The following is a 17306-nucleotide window of genomic DNA, read 5'->3' on the forward strand; positions in this document are numbered from 1 at the left end:
GCTCGGCTTACCGTATAGACCACCGGCAGGACTGTGGATCCCGAGAAACGACAGATGTGGTAAGATGCGGTGGTGTAGGCGCAGGCGCAGGCACAAAAGGTAGCAGACGTAACAGACATCCTGTTGCCCCTAGACTGGACTGGAAGCAAGCTCTCTGGATCCGAACTCAAGACTTGTCAGTCCTGGGAACTTGCCAGCGCTCCGATCTTGAGCCAACATCGTGGTCCTACCAAAAACCCGGTTTCACGGCACAACACTTATCAATGATTTGGCACTTGATCCTTGAGACGCCACCATACTGCCTCTGAGAGAGCGCCTTCAGACCATCCACTACCCCAGATGGGGGAGCCTGAATCCTTCCGCCGAACCCACAATCGATGGTCTGGGGATAGTGGGTCGATAGGAAAGGGCTTGCAGCTTGGGCACTGGCCCGGCCATCTGTTTGAGGACATGGAGAGCGCGCGGGTAGGGGTAGGGGGCGGGGGAAGAATACAAGGTCCCAAGTCGGCAATGGATTGTCCGGCGACACAAGAGAGGATGAGCCTCTGCTGCCTCGAGGCCATGTGGCTGCACGTCGGATGCGGGGATGACAAGAGGCCCGCCCGTCACCACAAAAGGAAGAGACTGATTGGCGACGGTTGCCCGCGGCAAGTCAAGTTCTGGCTGGACCGGTTCCTCTCTTCGACCTTTCTCTAACGGCTCACAGCGGATCGGTATCCAAGCGGGGCCTGAGAAGAAGGGCGGATCGTGGGTTTCTCATTTGCCATTTCCGGGTGACGGGACGTGGCGGATTGAACGTGAAACTATCATGGCCTTGACGGTTTGGACGAGCACGTTGACGCTGTGCCGACGCCAGGGCGAGGTTGGAAGTCGGAAACCGAACATGAGGGAGGAGCGGATGAACGGGGAAGATGCAAGCCAATTCATAACCAGTGACGTAACCCCGCGTTATCTCCGCGTCCTCAATCCACCCAAATAGAGGAGCCAGAACCAATGGTACCGCGTCGGGATCGTGCTGCTGCGCGTCGGTCTCCCACCTCCTCCTCCTCCCCCACTCGTACTCACTGATGGTGAAAGGGGCAAGCGGCAGAACACGTTTCTCACTGGATTATCAACTCCTGCCTAGCATTGATGCAGGTGGTTTGGTCCATCTCGGTCTGGAGCCGTACCCTATGGTTGGTCATGCGCATCCCCGACCTCCCGAACCCGCAACCTGCAGCTTGGTGGGTATCTCACCCTCAAATGTCTCGCCTTTTGACCATACCTTCAGGGGGGGTGACTTTCTGATTGGGAAGACTACAGATCGGGCGCGCAGGCAGAATGCTGAAACGGATATCAAGCTGAGGGATGTGGGAAAAGACTCACCGGCCTTACCTTCAGCCTCTAAGCCCTCCAAAGCCATACTTGAGGCTGGCTATTGACCACCCAGCTCACGGCGACAACGTAATAGAGACCACCGGATCCCGCTCGGGATAAATGGTTCAATCCATCGCAATGTCTCACACACCGCAACTTACCTATCCCTTTTATAGTGTTTGTGCTACAGGAAGGGCACGGGACGTGTCATCCGAGAACTGAGAGCAATAAACTGCAAGCGTAAACATTGCTAGTTTATACCTCTTCATACATTGTCGTTTAGGCTTCGTGTCCGCTTAGCCTGTTTTTTGTCTATTCTCCGTCTGCTCTCATCAGTTGTTTGGTTTGTTTTCTAGACTGTCTACCAACTGTTTATCCTCTAGTATGAGACCCAAGTTCGCCCAACTCCTCTTCTAGTCAAGGTCGCCTTCCGTGTCGAAGCCACCAATAATATCCAGCTTCAGACCCTGTTCTTTGCATGCTTGTTTAATCTCTGCAGACACCCCCTCGTCGCCCTCGACCACAACGAATGTCCTCCACGTCTTAGCGACAATGTTCCTAGTCTGGACGGTGTAGAGCAAGAGGTCTGTCACCTCCTCATCCGTGCCCATCTCGTTGAAGAACTCCAAGGTTTCCATTTCGGGCGGGAGGCCGACCGAGTGCATTCGTGGTTTATTGGACGTTTGACCGAAAAGTTGATAATCCCAGTTCATTCGCATTGTCTTGAGCGCCTCAAACTCTCTCATTCTCAATGGCTTGCGGCACCCAAGCGTCGGTGAATCGATGGTCAACGTCTTCAGAGAGTGCGCCTGAGATGTGAGCGCGAGCACGTAGTCGGCGAAATTGTCGGAACTCTCCTCCAGTTCTGGTCTCGGTTCCGACGTCTGCGTCATCACGAACTCCTCCAGTCCCTCTGGAAATTCGAGAAGGTCCGATAGCCCATCGTCGTTGATGTCACATTCAACGAAATGCAACCTTTTCAATGCTGTCTCGTGCGGCCGCTCCATGAAGTCGAACCCTTTCTCGTCAAGCTTGGCCCTCTTGATTACCAGAGTTTCCAGCGTTGGGTGGGCAAATATGTGAATGTTTTCTCGCAGGTCCCAATAGGCGTCGTTGGGGCACTGGTAGAAGAGCGTACACTCCTTGAGGTAGGCCAAGTCGAAGGGTCCGTTGAACAGGGTCCCGATACCGCGCAATAGAACGTCTGGCACGGCAATGTCGAGCTTCTCCAAGTTTGACATGACGGAGAGCGTGCGCGAGAGGGTATCAGAGCGCGTGGGATCGTAATGAGAGTTGTGGACAGGTCCGTCCAAAGCCAGTCGCGACAATTCCTCATTAGGGTACACCAATTTCACCTCGTTGATAGCTGAACCACGCCGTGGCCGACGGCCTAGTGACTCGCTGAATGTGAGATGAAGCTCCGGGCTTTGGAAGTGAACGCTTTTGTACAAGACGGCATCGGCCAGCCTGTGGTACCGTTTGTTCAATCGCGACACATTGCATAAGTCTTTTTGAGAAAGCTGGTTGAGCGTCTCAAAGAGCAGCTCCTCGGGCAAGGCAGCAAGGCGATCACGTCTGGCATCGCCGCCGTTGGTGTCGCCGTCAGGGAAGAGCAGCATACTCGTTGCCGAATATGAACCCGGGATCCCAGTGGTCTTATCTTCGTATCGTGGGGTTCCTCAGCCGACAGGCCTTGCGGGAACAGCGGGGCGATTTGGCGTCTGTGGATTGAGCGGGTTAAATAAAAAGTAAGATTAAACCAGAGAGGTAACCAGAGAGGTTTACATTAGTGACGGGGTCCAAAGAAGAAGAAAAAGCTGCCAAAATGAAGCGACGAACGATTTTGCACGAGAACTAGGGCCCAACATCTATCTACCTCATGCGGCGGATTGGTGATGAAAGCTGTGTGGAATGTTTGAACTTTGGAAGTTGGATTTCAGCTGCAACCATCGTAAGGTGGCCACTGCAGCGCACGGCCACTGTGGCTGGAGTGTGGCAGAAGTGCAAGTGTCATACAGACCTGTGTACCTTACTCCAGGTAGGTACCTAGGTACTATATGTACTGTAGGTAAACTTATATTATGTTTTCGGGAAAAATACGTACTTGTCCGGAAGGTGGGTTCTTCGACCGGGGACAACTCCGGCGCAGTCTCGGTCTTCTCCATCAAAATTGTAGTCAATGCCCCGCTTGGACCCAGCACCCGGAACCGCACAGACCGAGGTCAGCAGCATCCCAACTATCCGTACCCGAATTGACAAACGACTGCGACCGTCATCGAATGGTGTCACCCACATAATGATAGGGCGTCTTGGGAAACTAATCGGCATTGCTCTCGATTCAGAAAGACGACATTGGCACTCGCTCTTTGACTCGGCAGCTTGGCACCCAGCGAAGCTCCTGTTGGAATAGCTACTTGCCTCGACTATTGGTCAAACAACAGCACCCTGCAGGTGAATGACGTCCCTATGGGATGTTGTGGGACACTCGATGTCAAGTTGTTGGTTGTTAAGTGTCACGCCAAGTTCTGCATGCATGGGTCTCATGCAAAAGAGAACGAACCTACTTCTAGAGGATGTATGAGGGCGGCAGTAAGTCAATTAAACATGGACTATACGGTCTTCTTGTATGAAGCGTGATGAAAATGTTGATTTTGTAGCGTAGAGGACTCAACAGAAGCCGGTTTCTGGCTTTAGTTTGCCTCTCAAGATACATCAACATGCTGAGAGTATTCACAGAATCAATAAGCATCATGGTCAACCTGACGTGCTGACCTGTGAGTTGAGCGACCGCGAAAGAACGGTGAGTGTGTACGAATGATCGATAATGAGGAAGACATTGTCTGATGACAACGATGTAACTTATTAAGAGGGAAGTGTCGTATCATCCGGAAGATTGGTCAGCAGCCTGACGTGATAAAACTCTACGGGTAAACCCTGCCTATTGAGTCACCATATGTTGCGTTGGGAGAAAGAAACCAAAGGGAAAGTCAGGTATCTACCTAGGAAGAAGCGCTAATAAATTATCTAGACGGTGTTCAAATTCCCGCATCCCTCCTGTCCCTTCTCTGTCCTTCTTTGACATCCTTCCCGGAGCCAAATGCGCACCTCTGACATCGATATTCACGCCGTCTCGAAGCTGATGATCGGCATTGACCTGTTACCACCATCATGGTTGGTCATAATTCAAGTAAGCCACCAATCGTAACTTTGCTGCCGGCGAACAGGGAACACTGCGACTCGGCGAGTCCGAAGACGTTGCCGAGTCGAACTGAGAGGCCAATTACTGCTACTCATGTCCTTGGTGCGGCCCACCTTTGGATCAGACCCTGCATCAACCCTCGGATGAGAAAAATTCCACAGCGATGATGTTCGATTTGATGCTTTTCGGGCCTGTCTCAAACGGAAAACTATGGCCCATGTGCATCTTCATCTTTGGCAAACACCAACAACAGGCTTGTTTGCACCACTCGATGCGCCCGCCAAGGCATCACAAGAGCTCCGTCTCCAGTGTAGAGTACATAGCTTCTCTGTACTCAATTACATGTGATAAATTCATTCAAAACTTTCGTCTAACAGTTCCCTTAACGTATCATACCCGACTACTAATAATGATTTTGAAATACTCGATATTCGTAGCAAATCCGATGCTAATCTCATGTATGCAATGGAGAGATGGTCGAACTTCTCGACGGCCCGGTCGATGCCCTGCTCACCATCCAGCTTCCTGGATGTGATATTTACCTGAGAACATCTTATTAGCAGGAACGTAGTGGGCATACCTATGCCCATCTTTCGAGAGTCTCCAGTCGCGAGCGCACTCTTCACTTCTAGAGGGTAGGCGGGACTAACCCTTGGAGTTCCCACATGAACGCGGTCAACTAGTTCGTTCCAAACTTCGAGGTGGTGAGTTGGCGGCTTGAGAAGAATGGTCCGTCTTTTAGGGATTGAGAAAGCAGCCTCGATACCCAGAACCTTTCCGGATACCAAGCTATTTGGACTGATCTCCTCTTAAACATCCGGGAGGTTCGGGTAGCTACGTCAAACCCAATTACCTACCCCGCATATTGGCCGCTTCTTACCGAGACGATCCGAGGGTCGACATGGCCAAGCTAACTGGAACCAACTACTAAAGCTGGGGAAAACACTTTAATACCCCTTCTCTTGATTGGGATGTGAAGGCATGGTTATTTAGATCAAAGGCTGCACTTCTCCCAACACTTACCTTGTGTACTCTGATATACGACAACAAGTCTCTCGCTCGACCGGCTCCACCTTTCCTCAGGCTGAGGTGTCAACGCCGATTCGTCTCAAAAGCACAAGCCCCTCGAGAGCTGTTTTCAAGATGGGTTTTAAATCGCCCTATCCTTCGTTGGAAATACCGAAGACGAATGTCCTTTCCTACCTTTTCCCCGAGAACTCAACACCATCTAGCGAGCCTCTCTGGATCGATAGCGAAGATGACCGCATCAATCTGTCGCCACGACAAATGCTACAGTGGGTGAAAAGAGTTGGCATGGGCCTTCAGAACCTTGGACTTCAAAACGGGGATGTCGTTATGATGTGCACACCAAACCAAATATTCGTGCCGGTGGCCTACCTTGGCACTGTGTCTGTCGGGTGCATCTTTAGTGGCGCCAACCCAGCATACACAGTTCCTGGTTCGTTATGTCTCCTCAACTATGCTTGACGCTTCAACGCCTAGGCTAATCACTCGTAGAGCTTGTCCACCAAATGACTAACACCGCGGCCAAGGTGGTGCTTGCTCACCCAGCTCACATCAAACGGATTCTTGAGGCGGTTGACAAAACTAATATTCCCCGGAGCCGGGTTTTTCAGTTCTCAGAGAATGAAAACGAATCACGAGATGGAGTCCCAGATTGGAGGCAAATGCTTGGCAGTCCGAACCAGGCAGATTCTTATCGTTGGCCAGAACTTGACGCGGAAGAATCGACCAGAACGATTGCAACCATCAATTATTCCTCGGGGACTACCGGACTTCCCAAAGGAGTGTGCGTCTCTCATTATAACCTAATAGCCAACGTCGAACAGACAATCTTCATGAGATACGTAGAAAAGCCTTACAGTTTTGCGCGTCGGCCGCAGGAGAGGTGGATCGGGTTCTTGCCCCTCTATCACGCCTACGGTCAGCTTTACGCCATACTCATGGCCATGAGGTTGAGCATCCCTATTTATGTCATGAAAGAGTTCCGATATGAGGACTTTCTCTTCGCGGTGAGCAAGTTCAAAATTACAACCTTGCAGGTGGCGCCGCCAGTTTTGGTGATGCTTTCGAAGCGTCCAGAAACTGCCCGTTACGACTTATCAAGCGTCAAGGAAATGCTCTGTGGAGCTGCTCCGTTATCGCGAGAGCTTCAGAACGAGTGCCAAAGAAGATTTTCGATGCAGATCAACCAAGGATGGGGGATGACGGAAGTGACTTGTGGAGGTATCGTGGTCCCTGGTGGTGTCAAGGATGACAATGGCAGTGTTGGCAAGTTGATTCCGAACTGTGAGTGCAAGTTGATCGACGACGAGGGCAAGGAGGTTGGCGTTGGTCAACCGGGCGAGCTCTGCATCCGAGGTCCCAATATCTGTCTTGGTTACTGGCGCAACGAGACTGCCACCCGGGAGATGCTGGACCAAGACGGATGGCTTAAGACTGGAGATGTCGCCGTCTGCAACGAGGAAGGCTATTTCTGGATCGTGGATCGAAAGAAGGTGAGCATTTTCTCTGAATATGTGGTCTCAGGCCCCCAGCTAATATGTTTCCAGGAACTAATCAAAGTAAACGCTCTGCAGGTCGCCCCCGCCGAGCTGGAGGCCGTCCTGTTAGAAAACGAACATGTCGCAGATGCTGCCGTGGTTGGAATTGCCATGTAAGTTATGGAAAAAGATGCCTAGGACAGCAGAACGCTCGGATATCTAACATAAGGGTCCATCAGTGACGGAAACGAGTGGCCCAGAGCCTATGTTGCCATCCAAGACGTGTCGAGAGGGAATGTCAAGCCCGAAGACATACAAGAATGGGTCAAGCGGCGTGTTTCCAAGCACAAGGCGCTGGTAGGCGGCGTGGTGTTCGTCGATGAGGTTCCAAAGCTGGCCAGCGGGAAGATCCAGAGGAAAGTGATGCGAGAGTGGTCCAAGAGGGATGCTGCGGTCTTAGCAGAGTCGAAAGGACCCAAGTCGCGCTTGTGACGTCCTATGCTATTGCGCATATACCTAGGTCGGCAAAGTCTTCCAATATCGCTCCTGGTCAGAGCTCCCGAGGGTTTGATAGGCGACGTAAGCCCGTCTTGGTGTCTCCGGGCCTTTCAACCGACCGTTTTTACCAACGGAGTCGCAAGGCATTGCGGGTGTTCGTATGTACAAGCCCGGTACATAACAGCGCTGGTTCCAGACGGAGCTATCCACAATTTCGACGGCCAACGTGGCTAACTGCTGGTTGGCAAAGAAACTTCTCACCCCCTTCATCCCGGAGCGACACTGGGTTCGCACAACTTCAGGGCACAGCCCCGAGGAACACCCATCTGAAGTAACTCGGAAGGCTAGCTATTCTCAACGCCACAGCGTGTAGTATGTACGGTACTTTCATCTTCCTATAACCAGCCTGGTATAACCTTCAATGGCCGATAGATGCCCTCCAGCTCGTTCCAATCACCCGCCACACCTGCTCCTCGTCGTCGGCATCATCATTGAATCTCAGTCGGATGAGGCTTCATAACCTGGCATCAGAGCCGCCATCCACTCGCCACTTCCGTTATCCTCGGGCATGCTTCGTAATGGTTCGGCAGAGGATAACTCTGTCGATATCATCAATGTGATTGTTCCCTATAGCTAACTGCGAGGAAACGTCTGATCCATACCCCATCGGCACATTATAATGTCTTGAACTGAAGTACTACTTGTACAACACAGGACCTGTATTATTCGAAGAGGGCCTCATGCGTGTGCCGTCCAAAGACGAAGGTTTAGAAACGGCCCAACTCGGAAACAGTGCATCGACAAGCCTTGAGACTAAGTGTTCGAACCGCCGTGCCCCTGGTCCAAGCGGGCGCTATCTTCTCGACATGACTGGGGATCGTTCCAATTGCCGTCTTTCGTTGAGTCAGTAAAGCTTGCAACCTGACAAACGGCGTTAATTCTTTTCTCGAACACCTGACTCGAAATGAAAATGGGATGGCAATGCTCTTGAACGGCAGAAGTATTAGTGTTGATCTGCGGCAAAACACCACATGCGGCGAGCCGTACTTAGCCCCAGCGTGGTATGTGTGCCTCGGGACGAGGCGATCCGCATTTCATTTGTTTGGAACTGTTGGTGAGGTTTTTTCCCGGCGTGGTCACTAAGTTTCGTTACCAATATGTCAGGGCAGAGCAAAATACTGGAGTCGAGAAGGTGAAACGCACCATGGCCAATTATGCAGACATCCTCCATCCTTCTGCCCGTCCAGATAGGTATATTCATTCGGTTTTCTCCGGTTCTTCAACACCATCCCTCCTCTTTATAACTAGCCTTCTCTATTCCTAATTGGTGAAACACGGTCATTTGCGTTGAGATCCCTCGTGGTTTGGTTGAGTCTATGTTCGGCCTTCGGCGTTTGCTATCACTACCCGATCATGGGCGACTTTCTAGCATCGGCGACGACGACTCAATCCGGTGACCAAGATATCGCAAACAGGCTTTCGAGCCCGATCCAAAGCGAACGAAATTTCCGAGTCATATGTATCGGTGCCGGCGCCTCTGGGTTGTTGATGGCGTACAAACTCCAGAGACATTTCCAGAACTACTCGCTTCAGTGCTACGAGAAAAACCCCTCCGTAGCGGGGACTTGGTTCGAAAACAGATACCCAGGGTATGCGAACCCCTCCTCGAATCCCTCTGCAGACAGTTTCCCAATCCCTTAACCGCTGACATGCCACTCCCGTCAGCTGTGCTTGCGATGTTCCGTCTCACAACTACACATGGAGCTTTGAGCCAAAGCTGGACTGGACTTCGGTGTACCCACCAGCTTCGGAGGTTCTCCAATACTTCGAGCACTTCGCAAGAAAATACTCACTGTACCAATACATCAAACTTCAGCACCAAGTTGTAGGGGCGTACTGGGACGCCCAGAATGGCGGCTACGACGTTCATGTCAAGAACGTGACAACTGGGGAGACAGCCATAGACCACTGTGATATCCTCATCAACGCCGGCGGCATCCTCAATAACTGGAAGTGGCCCGCAATTCCAGGCTTGTCAAATTACAAGGGTATTCTCCTCCACACGGCCAACTGGGACGACTCCATCTCTCTCGAAGGCAAGCACGTCGGCCTCATAGGCAACGGCAGCTCAGGCATCCAGGTTCTTCCTGCAATCCGCGAGACGTGCAAAAAGGTTACGACCTTCATCCGCGAGCCGACGTGGGTGTCTCCTATGCAGGGTTTAGAACAACACAACTTCACCCGCGAGGAGAAGAACGAGTTCGCCGACAAGCCCGACGCGCTGCTCAAGTACCGCAAGAACATCGAATCTGGACTTAACAGTCAATTTGGCATTTTCCTCAAGCGCAGCCAGGTCAACGAAGAAGCCCGCGCCTACTTTATCCATCAGATGAAGGAGAAGTTAAATAATCCTTGCCTCGAATCGAAACTTATCCCAGAATGGAGCGTAGGCTGTCGCCGGCTAACACCGGGGGTCAACTACCTCGAGTCACTCACCAAACCGAACGTCGAAGTTGTCTACGGCGAGATTAAAGAAATCACAGAGCATGGGTGCCTCTGTGACAACGGCCAAGAGCACCCCGTCGACGTCCTCATCTGCGCAACCGGCTTCGACACCTCCTTCAAACCTCGTTTCCCCGTCGTTGGGCCCTCTGGTGATAACCTTCAAGACAAGTGGGCCGTCACTCCGGAGTCATACTTCGGCGTGGCCGCAGCTGGGTTTCCCAACTATTTCCTTATGCTCGGCCCCAACTGCCCCATAGGCAACGGGCCAGTCTTGTCGGCCATCGAGGCACAAGCCGATTGGATGCTCAAGGTCATCGACCGATACCAGACGACCAACATCGTCGAGGTCGCCCCCAAGGAAGAGGCTGTCCGCGACTTTGTCGAGTACAAGGAGTGGTTCATGAGCAAGACCGTTTGGTCGGATACGTGCCGGTCGTGGTACAAGTCCGGCGTCAATGGGCCTGTCGTGGCCTTGTGGCCAGGGTCGACGCTACACTACATCGAGGCCATCAAGGAGGTGAGATGGGACGATCTGGATGTCAAGTATGCCGGCAATCGGTTCGCCTGGCTGGGCAACGGGTACTCGCAAACGGAGCTTGATGATACCGCGGACTGGGCATATTATATCCGGGATGAGGATGACGACCCGCCACTGACGACAGCTGGGAAACGGAAGTTGCTCAGCAAGAGTGGTACTGTCAATAGTAGGAATATTGTAGTATACAGCGGCAAGCCTAATGAGACCAAACAGCATGACCAGAGCAAGAAATGGATGGGCTATAATGGATTGGTTACCACTTTCTAGTTTCCTTTGCAGTCATTAACACGAAATGAAATATAGAACAGCCAATGACTTAGTTACCTCTATCAAACGTGTGAGCAAAGCTCTCTGGCCTGATGCTAGCCGATTTAAAAAGGACATGTTCAGTTGTGGAGCTGGCCGGGCGTTACCATCTCGATCAGGTGAGTTAGTCATAAGCTGAATTTGGAATGACAAGCTTGAAAGCTGACGGCCAGAAACAACATGATCATAGATCGCGGTCCTCAAGCTATGCGTTGTCCCACTGTTGCCGAGAACTGGTCAACTCGCACTCGGCATCAAGAATGAAACTCGCAGGCAGAGACAAAACGGAAAGTAGCAACATGGATGCTAGTTCGACCTCGTGGGTGCGGGAGTGGGTATTCGTCAGGATCGTTACGATACAGAATGGAGATTAGGCCACCTTGAGTTGCGCCGTTGCTTCAGCTTCTGCCTCCTCGATGTGTTTTTTGGTTCCTTCAAAATCCGGCATTACTTTTGGCTTGCTTCCCAGAGCCACTGCGACTTTGTTAGTGAAGAACCTGTGAGCAACACGAGCAAAGACACTACTCACATCTGTCAAAGAGATAGTAGGAGGTAACAAGCAGAATGGGCATGGCGACCATCGTCGCGGTCCACTTCCTTGCCGCTGTGCCGTACGCCTTGCGGTACTCTTTACTATTCGGGTTCAGCTTCGGGTGAGCCTCCGGCTCCGGCTCCGGCGCGCGGGGCGGATGAGGGTATGTAGAGGCAACAGGTCGAGTCGGGGCCGTTGTTGGGGCCACCGCCGGAGTGGGTTTCGGGGCGCTCGCTGGGGTTACTGTCGCCGAGGTGGCAGTAGGCGCAGGGCTTGAGACAGGCGTGGGAGTCCTGGGGGCGGCGGCAGCAGCAGCCTTGGTCGTAGACACCTTCTTGTTCGCAGTTGCGGTGGCAGCTCTGGTAGCGGTTGTAGAACTAACAGTGTTCTTGACGGCCTTTGTGTCTTTGGGGGTTGTGCTCAGAGGGGCGGCAGCAGCGGACTTCGCAGTCGTGGAGGTGGGCTTGGTCGAGCTCGTCTTCGACGTAGCAGTCCGCGCCTGAGTAGTCTTCTTGCTTACGGCGGCAACAGTGCTCGCGCTCTTCTTCGTCGTGGCGGCGGCTGTTGTCTTCCTCGCGGCGGCGGTGGCTTTCGGAGTCGTGACAGTCGCAGTAGCCGTCGTCGACTTTATAGCGCGCGTTGCATAGCATCGCTGTGCGAGGAACCCTGCGTGACTTGGCACCGCTGTCGAAGCGGCTGATACAGCTCGCCAGCTGGTGTTCGCGAGAGTTCGGGGAAGAGCCATTGAGTTCATGGCTGGTCGTGATGTTCTGTAGGTGAAGATACAGAGAACAGAAGAGAAGGTAGGTGTCTCAACGACGGTTGGGATCGTGGGTAACGCTCGTGACAGGATGAGTTTCGCACCTCAACAAACATAGAGTCATAGCATGCTTTGTGGGAAGAAACAAACAGGGATGTCGGCTAATGTGCGCCGTCGAGGGATGGACATTCGGACGCAGAAAGCGACTCTATCCCGGCCGACGGCGCGTTCGCGTCGTGACGCTTCATGCGTTGGAAATTGCCATGTGGGTTCTGAACTTCTGACAGGTTGGTGGACAGCCACGCCCGGCTACGACAGCTGGTGACAGATGGCTTCGCAATCCCTTTAACGCGTTCGGGTTTTTCTCATTTAAGCCAGCCAGCCCTAAGCTTCCAGAAGCTCAACTGAAGCCATCTCGTCCGACGATGACCCCGGACTACGTCCTACACGCCGGGCTCGGATAAAGACCGCCTCTTAAGACCATATTTACCTGGTCTTGGTCGCCGTGGACTTATAGCATCGGAGAAACCATCGCCTTGACACCAAAGTCCGATTATGCCCTAGGGGTACTATCAATCAAATATTCCCTTTTTTTCTTTCGAGGGGGAGCGGGTGGCGGGGCTTGACCAGAGGACTGCAGCGACAGCCCAAGTGGGACAGCAGGCAGAACGTTGCAGCCGTACAGTATTGCAAGCCAGGACGGACTCCGAGATCAGGGCCATGCTGGCCTAAGGCCCGATAGTTTGTATAGTTTGTCTTAATACTGACACAAAAAGTGTAGTCCGGGTAGCGATCTTATCTGTGTATGAGGGCTGGCCGAGAGAGTTGCCTGTTGCCGAGTTGCCTCGGGAGAACAACACTGCACTCGCTGAAGACCCAAACGAGGAGCCACAATCATGTGTCCGGCCTAGAGAACTCAAGACGTCTTAAGAGCGTGGGCCGACAGCTACTGTCAAGGCGAGAGCCGTGGCTGTGTCCGAAGCGTCGTTGGACTTCAATTCCTCTGATTGGGAAATGCATCAGGCACGGATTACGAATCTTGGATGCGGGGAGACTTCCGGGGCATCTTGAGCGGGTGTGATATGATCTCGTCGCCTCGTCTTCTAGCGACTCCGACAAAGACGGTCGCGGCAACCCAGCTTGGTTTAGCAGGCTAGAGTTCTTTGTATTGTCAAACATGCGGTCGGCCTCGGCTTCGCCATTGCGTGGCATCGCCGCTCTCCGGAGCTGGCCGTCGTCAATAGAGGCATGCTGGAACTCATAATGCGAGTACATAGCAAAGAATCTCGGAATGACGCCGCGGGGGAAGAAGTCAGACGTGACAGCTCCCACTCGATCAACTATTAGGGGTCCTTCCAGGTTTTTCAATGGACGGACTTCTCGAGATTGCTGCAGTGCCGAGACGTTTCTTTCACAATCGTGCAGGGTGACAACCAGTTGGACGAGCTGAGGATGAGGCCACAAACGGGACGAGGCAAATTCGCCTCAGCGGCTAAATCACATTCACTGCTATTGGTGGAGTGGATGCTGCAGCGCCTCGCCCTCTCTGATTTGCACACATCGACCTTGCATCAGCTGCCGAGTACTGAGCAGGGACGAAAAGAATTGGAGATGCAAAATAGGGGGATGTGGCCTTGTCTGCTACTTGTTTGGAACGACCCCGCTCGCGCAAGTGAGACAGTGCTTCGTCCAGGTCATTCATAATGGCCTGACTATCTGCACACCGAGGTGGCGTCGACATGCAAGCATCCACGCCCAGTGATCAATGGAGCATCAGTCTCCCTGAGACGGCAAACAGTCTACAGCTCACAGCAGCTTTATCGGGATACACGACACTGAAGAGGTGGAACACAGAGCCGAGAAAGTGTAGGCAATACTTGCTTGACTGTTTTGTTTTTTGTGTGCTTGCTGCGGTGGTGTCTTCTATGTGATATCTGATGCATTCTCTAGGTACTGTGTCCTGAGACCCGAATATGGTATGCTCCTACCATCGCTCCGCCACCCCCCTCTGAAGTACACCATGTCAACGCTTCCCTACTCGACCCTGCATCAAGTATTTACTTGGTGTTGTTGAAGCGGTCGATGCCGTTCTTGATACGCTTGTCGAGGCCCTTGGCCATACGCTCAAGCGGTAGCCGGTTATCGATGCGACGGACCACGTTGGACACGGGGGGCTCGACGCGCTTGATGCCCCTCTCGGCGGTTGGGGTGAAGTAAGAGAGATTTCGCTCCCAACGGGGCGCCCACTTGGTGGTCTGAGAGGCGAGGCGGTGCTCGGCGCCAGGAAGCATGAGGTAGATGGGGAGAAAGGCGCCAACGGTGGCAACGCCGTAGCAGAGTGTCTCGGTGGACTTAGTGACGGGGATACGAGGGGCCATGTTGTGTGGTCTAAGGGAGAAGAAGATGTTAATGTCACGGACAGATGTTGATGGGATATTGTTACACGGTTGTCTTTGATGGAGGGTAGGACGAGGTTGATGGTTGGGCAGCGAGGGGTAAGTTGGATTGTATCTCTTCTTGTGAAATATGGGCAGTAGTATCAGTGAGTTGGGAATCAATGGAATCAATAGACGCACCGTATGCAGTTGATGGCGTTGCGAATGTTCTACTTGGTGTACAAGTGCATGCTTCGACTTGTTGGTGGAGGAAACAGGTGTGAACGATCTTGACGACAGGCGATTTGAAGTGATTTGATGAAGGCAGAAAGAGCGAGACACGCGTTCCTAAAAAGCCACGGATGAGGAGGAATACGGCCTCTTCTTAAAGCAATGACTGGTTCAGGGGCAGTCCCTCGACGTAGTTCCTGTCTTGAGCGTGCGGGGTAGGACGGATCATCACGCGGACGAGCGTCTAATACGCCGCAGCCCAAGTCCTGAAGTGTGGTGGCTTGACTGGCGTGACTTGGAAGGTACCAGAGGGGAGAAGGAGGGGAGGTACGGTAGACCGGCCTCCTGCTGCAACGCTGTGGGCAGATGTGTGACGCCAGCATGGGCAGGACCTGCATTAATTGGAGGTTGTTGAGACATTCGAGCTGTGGTGTTTCTTTATTTTAATAGCACGCCATTGGGCCAGTTATATCTAGCTATCTACGCTAATTTTGCAATGAGGTTAGCCGATCAGGAGAATAGAGAAAGGGCGAAGGAGAGAGGTAGAGAAAGAAGCTGCAGTTCTGTTCAGGCTGTGAGAGCGAGTTGTTTTCGTATGAATGACAGCCAACTCTCGTCTCCAAGTGGCGAGTTAGTCGACATGTCGGTGTGCTGAGGTGAACAGGGACAATGCTCGCTGAGGTAGAGGCGTCTGGATGGGTATGTGTCTGGGTGAGAGTGACTAGGAAGGGAGGGACTTGCAGCAGGATGTGGGGCGATTCGCGGGGGCCCGCCCTAAAACCCACTTCCCCAGACACTGTAATTCCGGGGAAAACCAGCGCTAGACCTCGACCGTGCTGGAACCCCCAGCGCGGCCCCTCAGTGGGCACGATACCCGCGCACGGCAGCAACACATTGCCAAGGTCTCGGTGCACCACTCTCAACGAGAGCTGTATCAATTTGCAATAGCAAGAGGAAATTGGCACGCGCGGTAGAGCTCGTTTTCGTGGGCGGATGCTAGCAGTCGCTCGGATAAGGTCGATCTTATTTCGCCTGCGGAAAGATTGCAGAGCAGAGTCGCGTCCGTCCTCCCAAGTCACGGCGATAAGGGTCTGGAGAGTGTACCTGGCTCAAGGTACCCGAGTGTGGACCCGGGTATGCGCCGGTACTTCCGAGCACTTAGCGAATCCATTTCCGCCGTACCATCAGCCAACCCTCGACGCCGAATGGGGCCACTCCCCCACATCTCTCTGCAGCCTGAAGGAGTTCCGCTCACTATGGTTGTTGAAGCTTGAGACAATCTGCCAGTCTACTACAAATTCGCTGCTGCGTCGAACCTCTTGCATGTGATGCAGTGTGCCTGAGAATTGATGATTGATTGCCCTTTCCACCTACGTCGTACTGGATTCAACGACACTTCACTCCGTCACTATCTCATCGAAATTGTCGATGCTGAGGCCTGCCAACGGCGAATCGATTCCTTGCCCTCGTCGTAACGAATGGATACCGGGCTTGTTTGTGCAATTAGGGAACTCGGGCCGGTGCTATTCCTGTTGTAGGAGATGCCGTGCTTGCCATCAAAATCATCTAAAAACCAAGCCCCGGAGACCAGTAAGGGGGGGAGACGTCTGGCTTGGCCGTTCAAGTTCCTGCGGTATAAAGGCAGCGACAAGCACAACTGCAAATCAAACTGGTAAAAGTCCCCCAGGGTATCCAGCAGCAAAAGCACTCGGCATCTCACCACCCACACTCCCCGGACGTCTCGATATCTTCATGCCGCATCCCCAACGGTGGGCACGCAGATAAAGCTTCCGACCTGCAACTTATCACAGTTCAATCCTTCGTTCGCCTTGATCAGATCCTCGATGCTAATCTTCTGTCCCGTCGCAATCGCCCAGCACGTGTTGCCCTGCTCAATCTTGTACGGCACAGCCTGCTGCCCGCACTCCGGCGCGACTTCGTTTCCGCCGGACGTGCGGTACAGCCACCACGTCAGCACGAGCAGAAAAAGCCCGATAATGACGAAGAAGTTGAGAAGTGGTCTCATCTCCTGCCTCCATGGCTTCTTCTCCGTCCACTGTTGTTGCTGCCGACTGCCGCCGCCTGAGCCGGAGTGCGGGATGAAGGGATCGTGTTCGGCTTCCTCGGCCAGCCCAGACGACGCCCCGGATACCTGCGTCAGCTGCCCATACTGCTGACCCGGCGCGCCCTCCCAGTAGCTCCCGTCCGCGTCTTGGTATGTGTGAACTTGTGTGTCGGCATCGTAGCCCACGCGCTGCATGCCGTGTGGGAGCCGTTCCTCGTCCGTGTCTAGATGGGGGAAGCGGGACATTTTGGCGACTGAGGGAGGAATTGATTAATACGTGTAGGCCGACCGTTCGATAGAGATGTCTGGAATTTGCAGTTGTGTTGGAAACCGTCGGATGTCTCCTATGCGACAAGTGATGTCGAAAATAAAGAAGGAGCTTGAACACTGAATTGGCACTGGCTCCAAGACCAGATGGGACGGCAGCCCCTGAGGCT

General features: G+C 53.0%; 6 protein-coding genes across 6 annotated transcripts; 2 read left to right on the plus strand and 4 right to left on the minus strand.

The window, feature by feature from the left end:
* Positions 1-1568: 1568 nt before the first annotated feature.
* On the minus strand, positions 1569-3263 carry CDEST_12849 (Putative F-box domain, leucine-rich repeat domain superfamily, F-box-like domain superfamily). The gene has a single exon (XM_062929005.1). The coding sequence runs from the start codon at positions 2973-2975 to the stop codon at positions 1770-1772; it is 1206 nt and encodes a 401-aa protein (XP_062785056.1). The 5' UTR covers positions 2976-3263; the 3' UTR covers positions 1569-1769.
* A 2276-nt stretch (positions 3264-5539) lies between these two features.
* CDEST_12850 (Putative AMP-dependent synthetase/ligase domain, AMP-binding, AMP-binding enzyme domain, ANL) lies at positions 5540-8080 on the plus strand. The gene is made up of 4 exons (XM_062929006.1): positions 5540-6014; positions 6074-7074; positions 7129-7232; positions 7299-8080. The coding sequence occupies exons 1-4, from the start codon at positions 5699-5701 to the stop codon at positions 7549-7551; spliced, it is 1674 nt and encodes a 557-aa protein (XP_062785057.1). The 5' UTR covers positions 5540-5698; the 3' UTR covers positions 7552-8080.
* An 890-nt stretch (positions 8081-8970) lies between these two features.
* Positions 8971-10868, plus strand: CDEST_12851 (Putative flavin monooxygenase, FAD/NAD(P)-binding domain superfamily; the record flags this gene model as incomplete). Its single annotated transcript, XM_062929007.1, has 2 exons — positions 8971-9206; positions 9283-10868. 2 exons carry the CDS (start codon positions 8971-8973, stop codon positions 10865-10867), a joined length of 1821 nt encoding a protein of 606 aa, XP_062785058.1. The 3' UTR covers position 10868.
* CDEST_12852 (uncharacterized protein) lies at positions 10867-12457 on the minus strand. The gene is made up of 2 exons (XM_062929008.1): positions 11436-12457; positions 10867-11380 (listed from the first exon to the last, which is right to left on the minus strand). Exons 1-2 carry the CDS (start codon positions 12190-12192, stop codon positions 11277-11279), a joined length of 861 nt encoding a protein of 286 aa, XP_062785059.1. The 5' UTR covers positions 12193-12457; the 3' UTR covers positions 10867-11276.
* Positions 12458-14254: 1797 nt separating this feature from the next.
* CDEST_12853 (uncharacterized protein) lies at positions 14255-14948 on the minus strand. Its single transcript, XM_062929009.1, has 2 exons — positions 14775-14948; positions 14255-14586 (listed from the first exon to the last, which is right to left on the minus strand). Exon 2 carries the CDS (start codon positions 14574-14576, stop codon positions 14256-14258), a length of 321 nt encoding a protein of 106 aa, XP_062785060.1. The 5' UTR covers positions 14577-14586; positions 14775-14948; the 3' UTR covers position 14255.
* Positions 14949-15792: 844 nt separating this feature from the next.
* On the minus strand, positions 15793-17249 carry CDEST_12854 (Putative LysM domain-containing protein). The gene has a single exon (XM_062929010.1). The coding sequence runs from the start codon at positions 17113-17115 to the stop codon at positions 16555-16557; it is 561 nt and encodes a 186-aa protein (XP_062785061.1). The 5' UTR covers positions 17116-17249; the 3' UTR covers positions 15793-16554.
* Between the last annotated feature and the right edge of the window lie 57 nt (positions 17250-17306).

The sequence above is a fragment of the Colletotrichum destructivum genome, chromosome 8, assembly GCF_034447905.1.
Source record: "Colletotrichum destructivum chromosome 8, complete sequence".
NCBI lineage: Eukaryota > Fungi > Ascomycota > Sordariomycetes > Glomerellales > Glomerellaceae > Colletotrichum > Colletotrichum destructivum.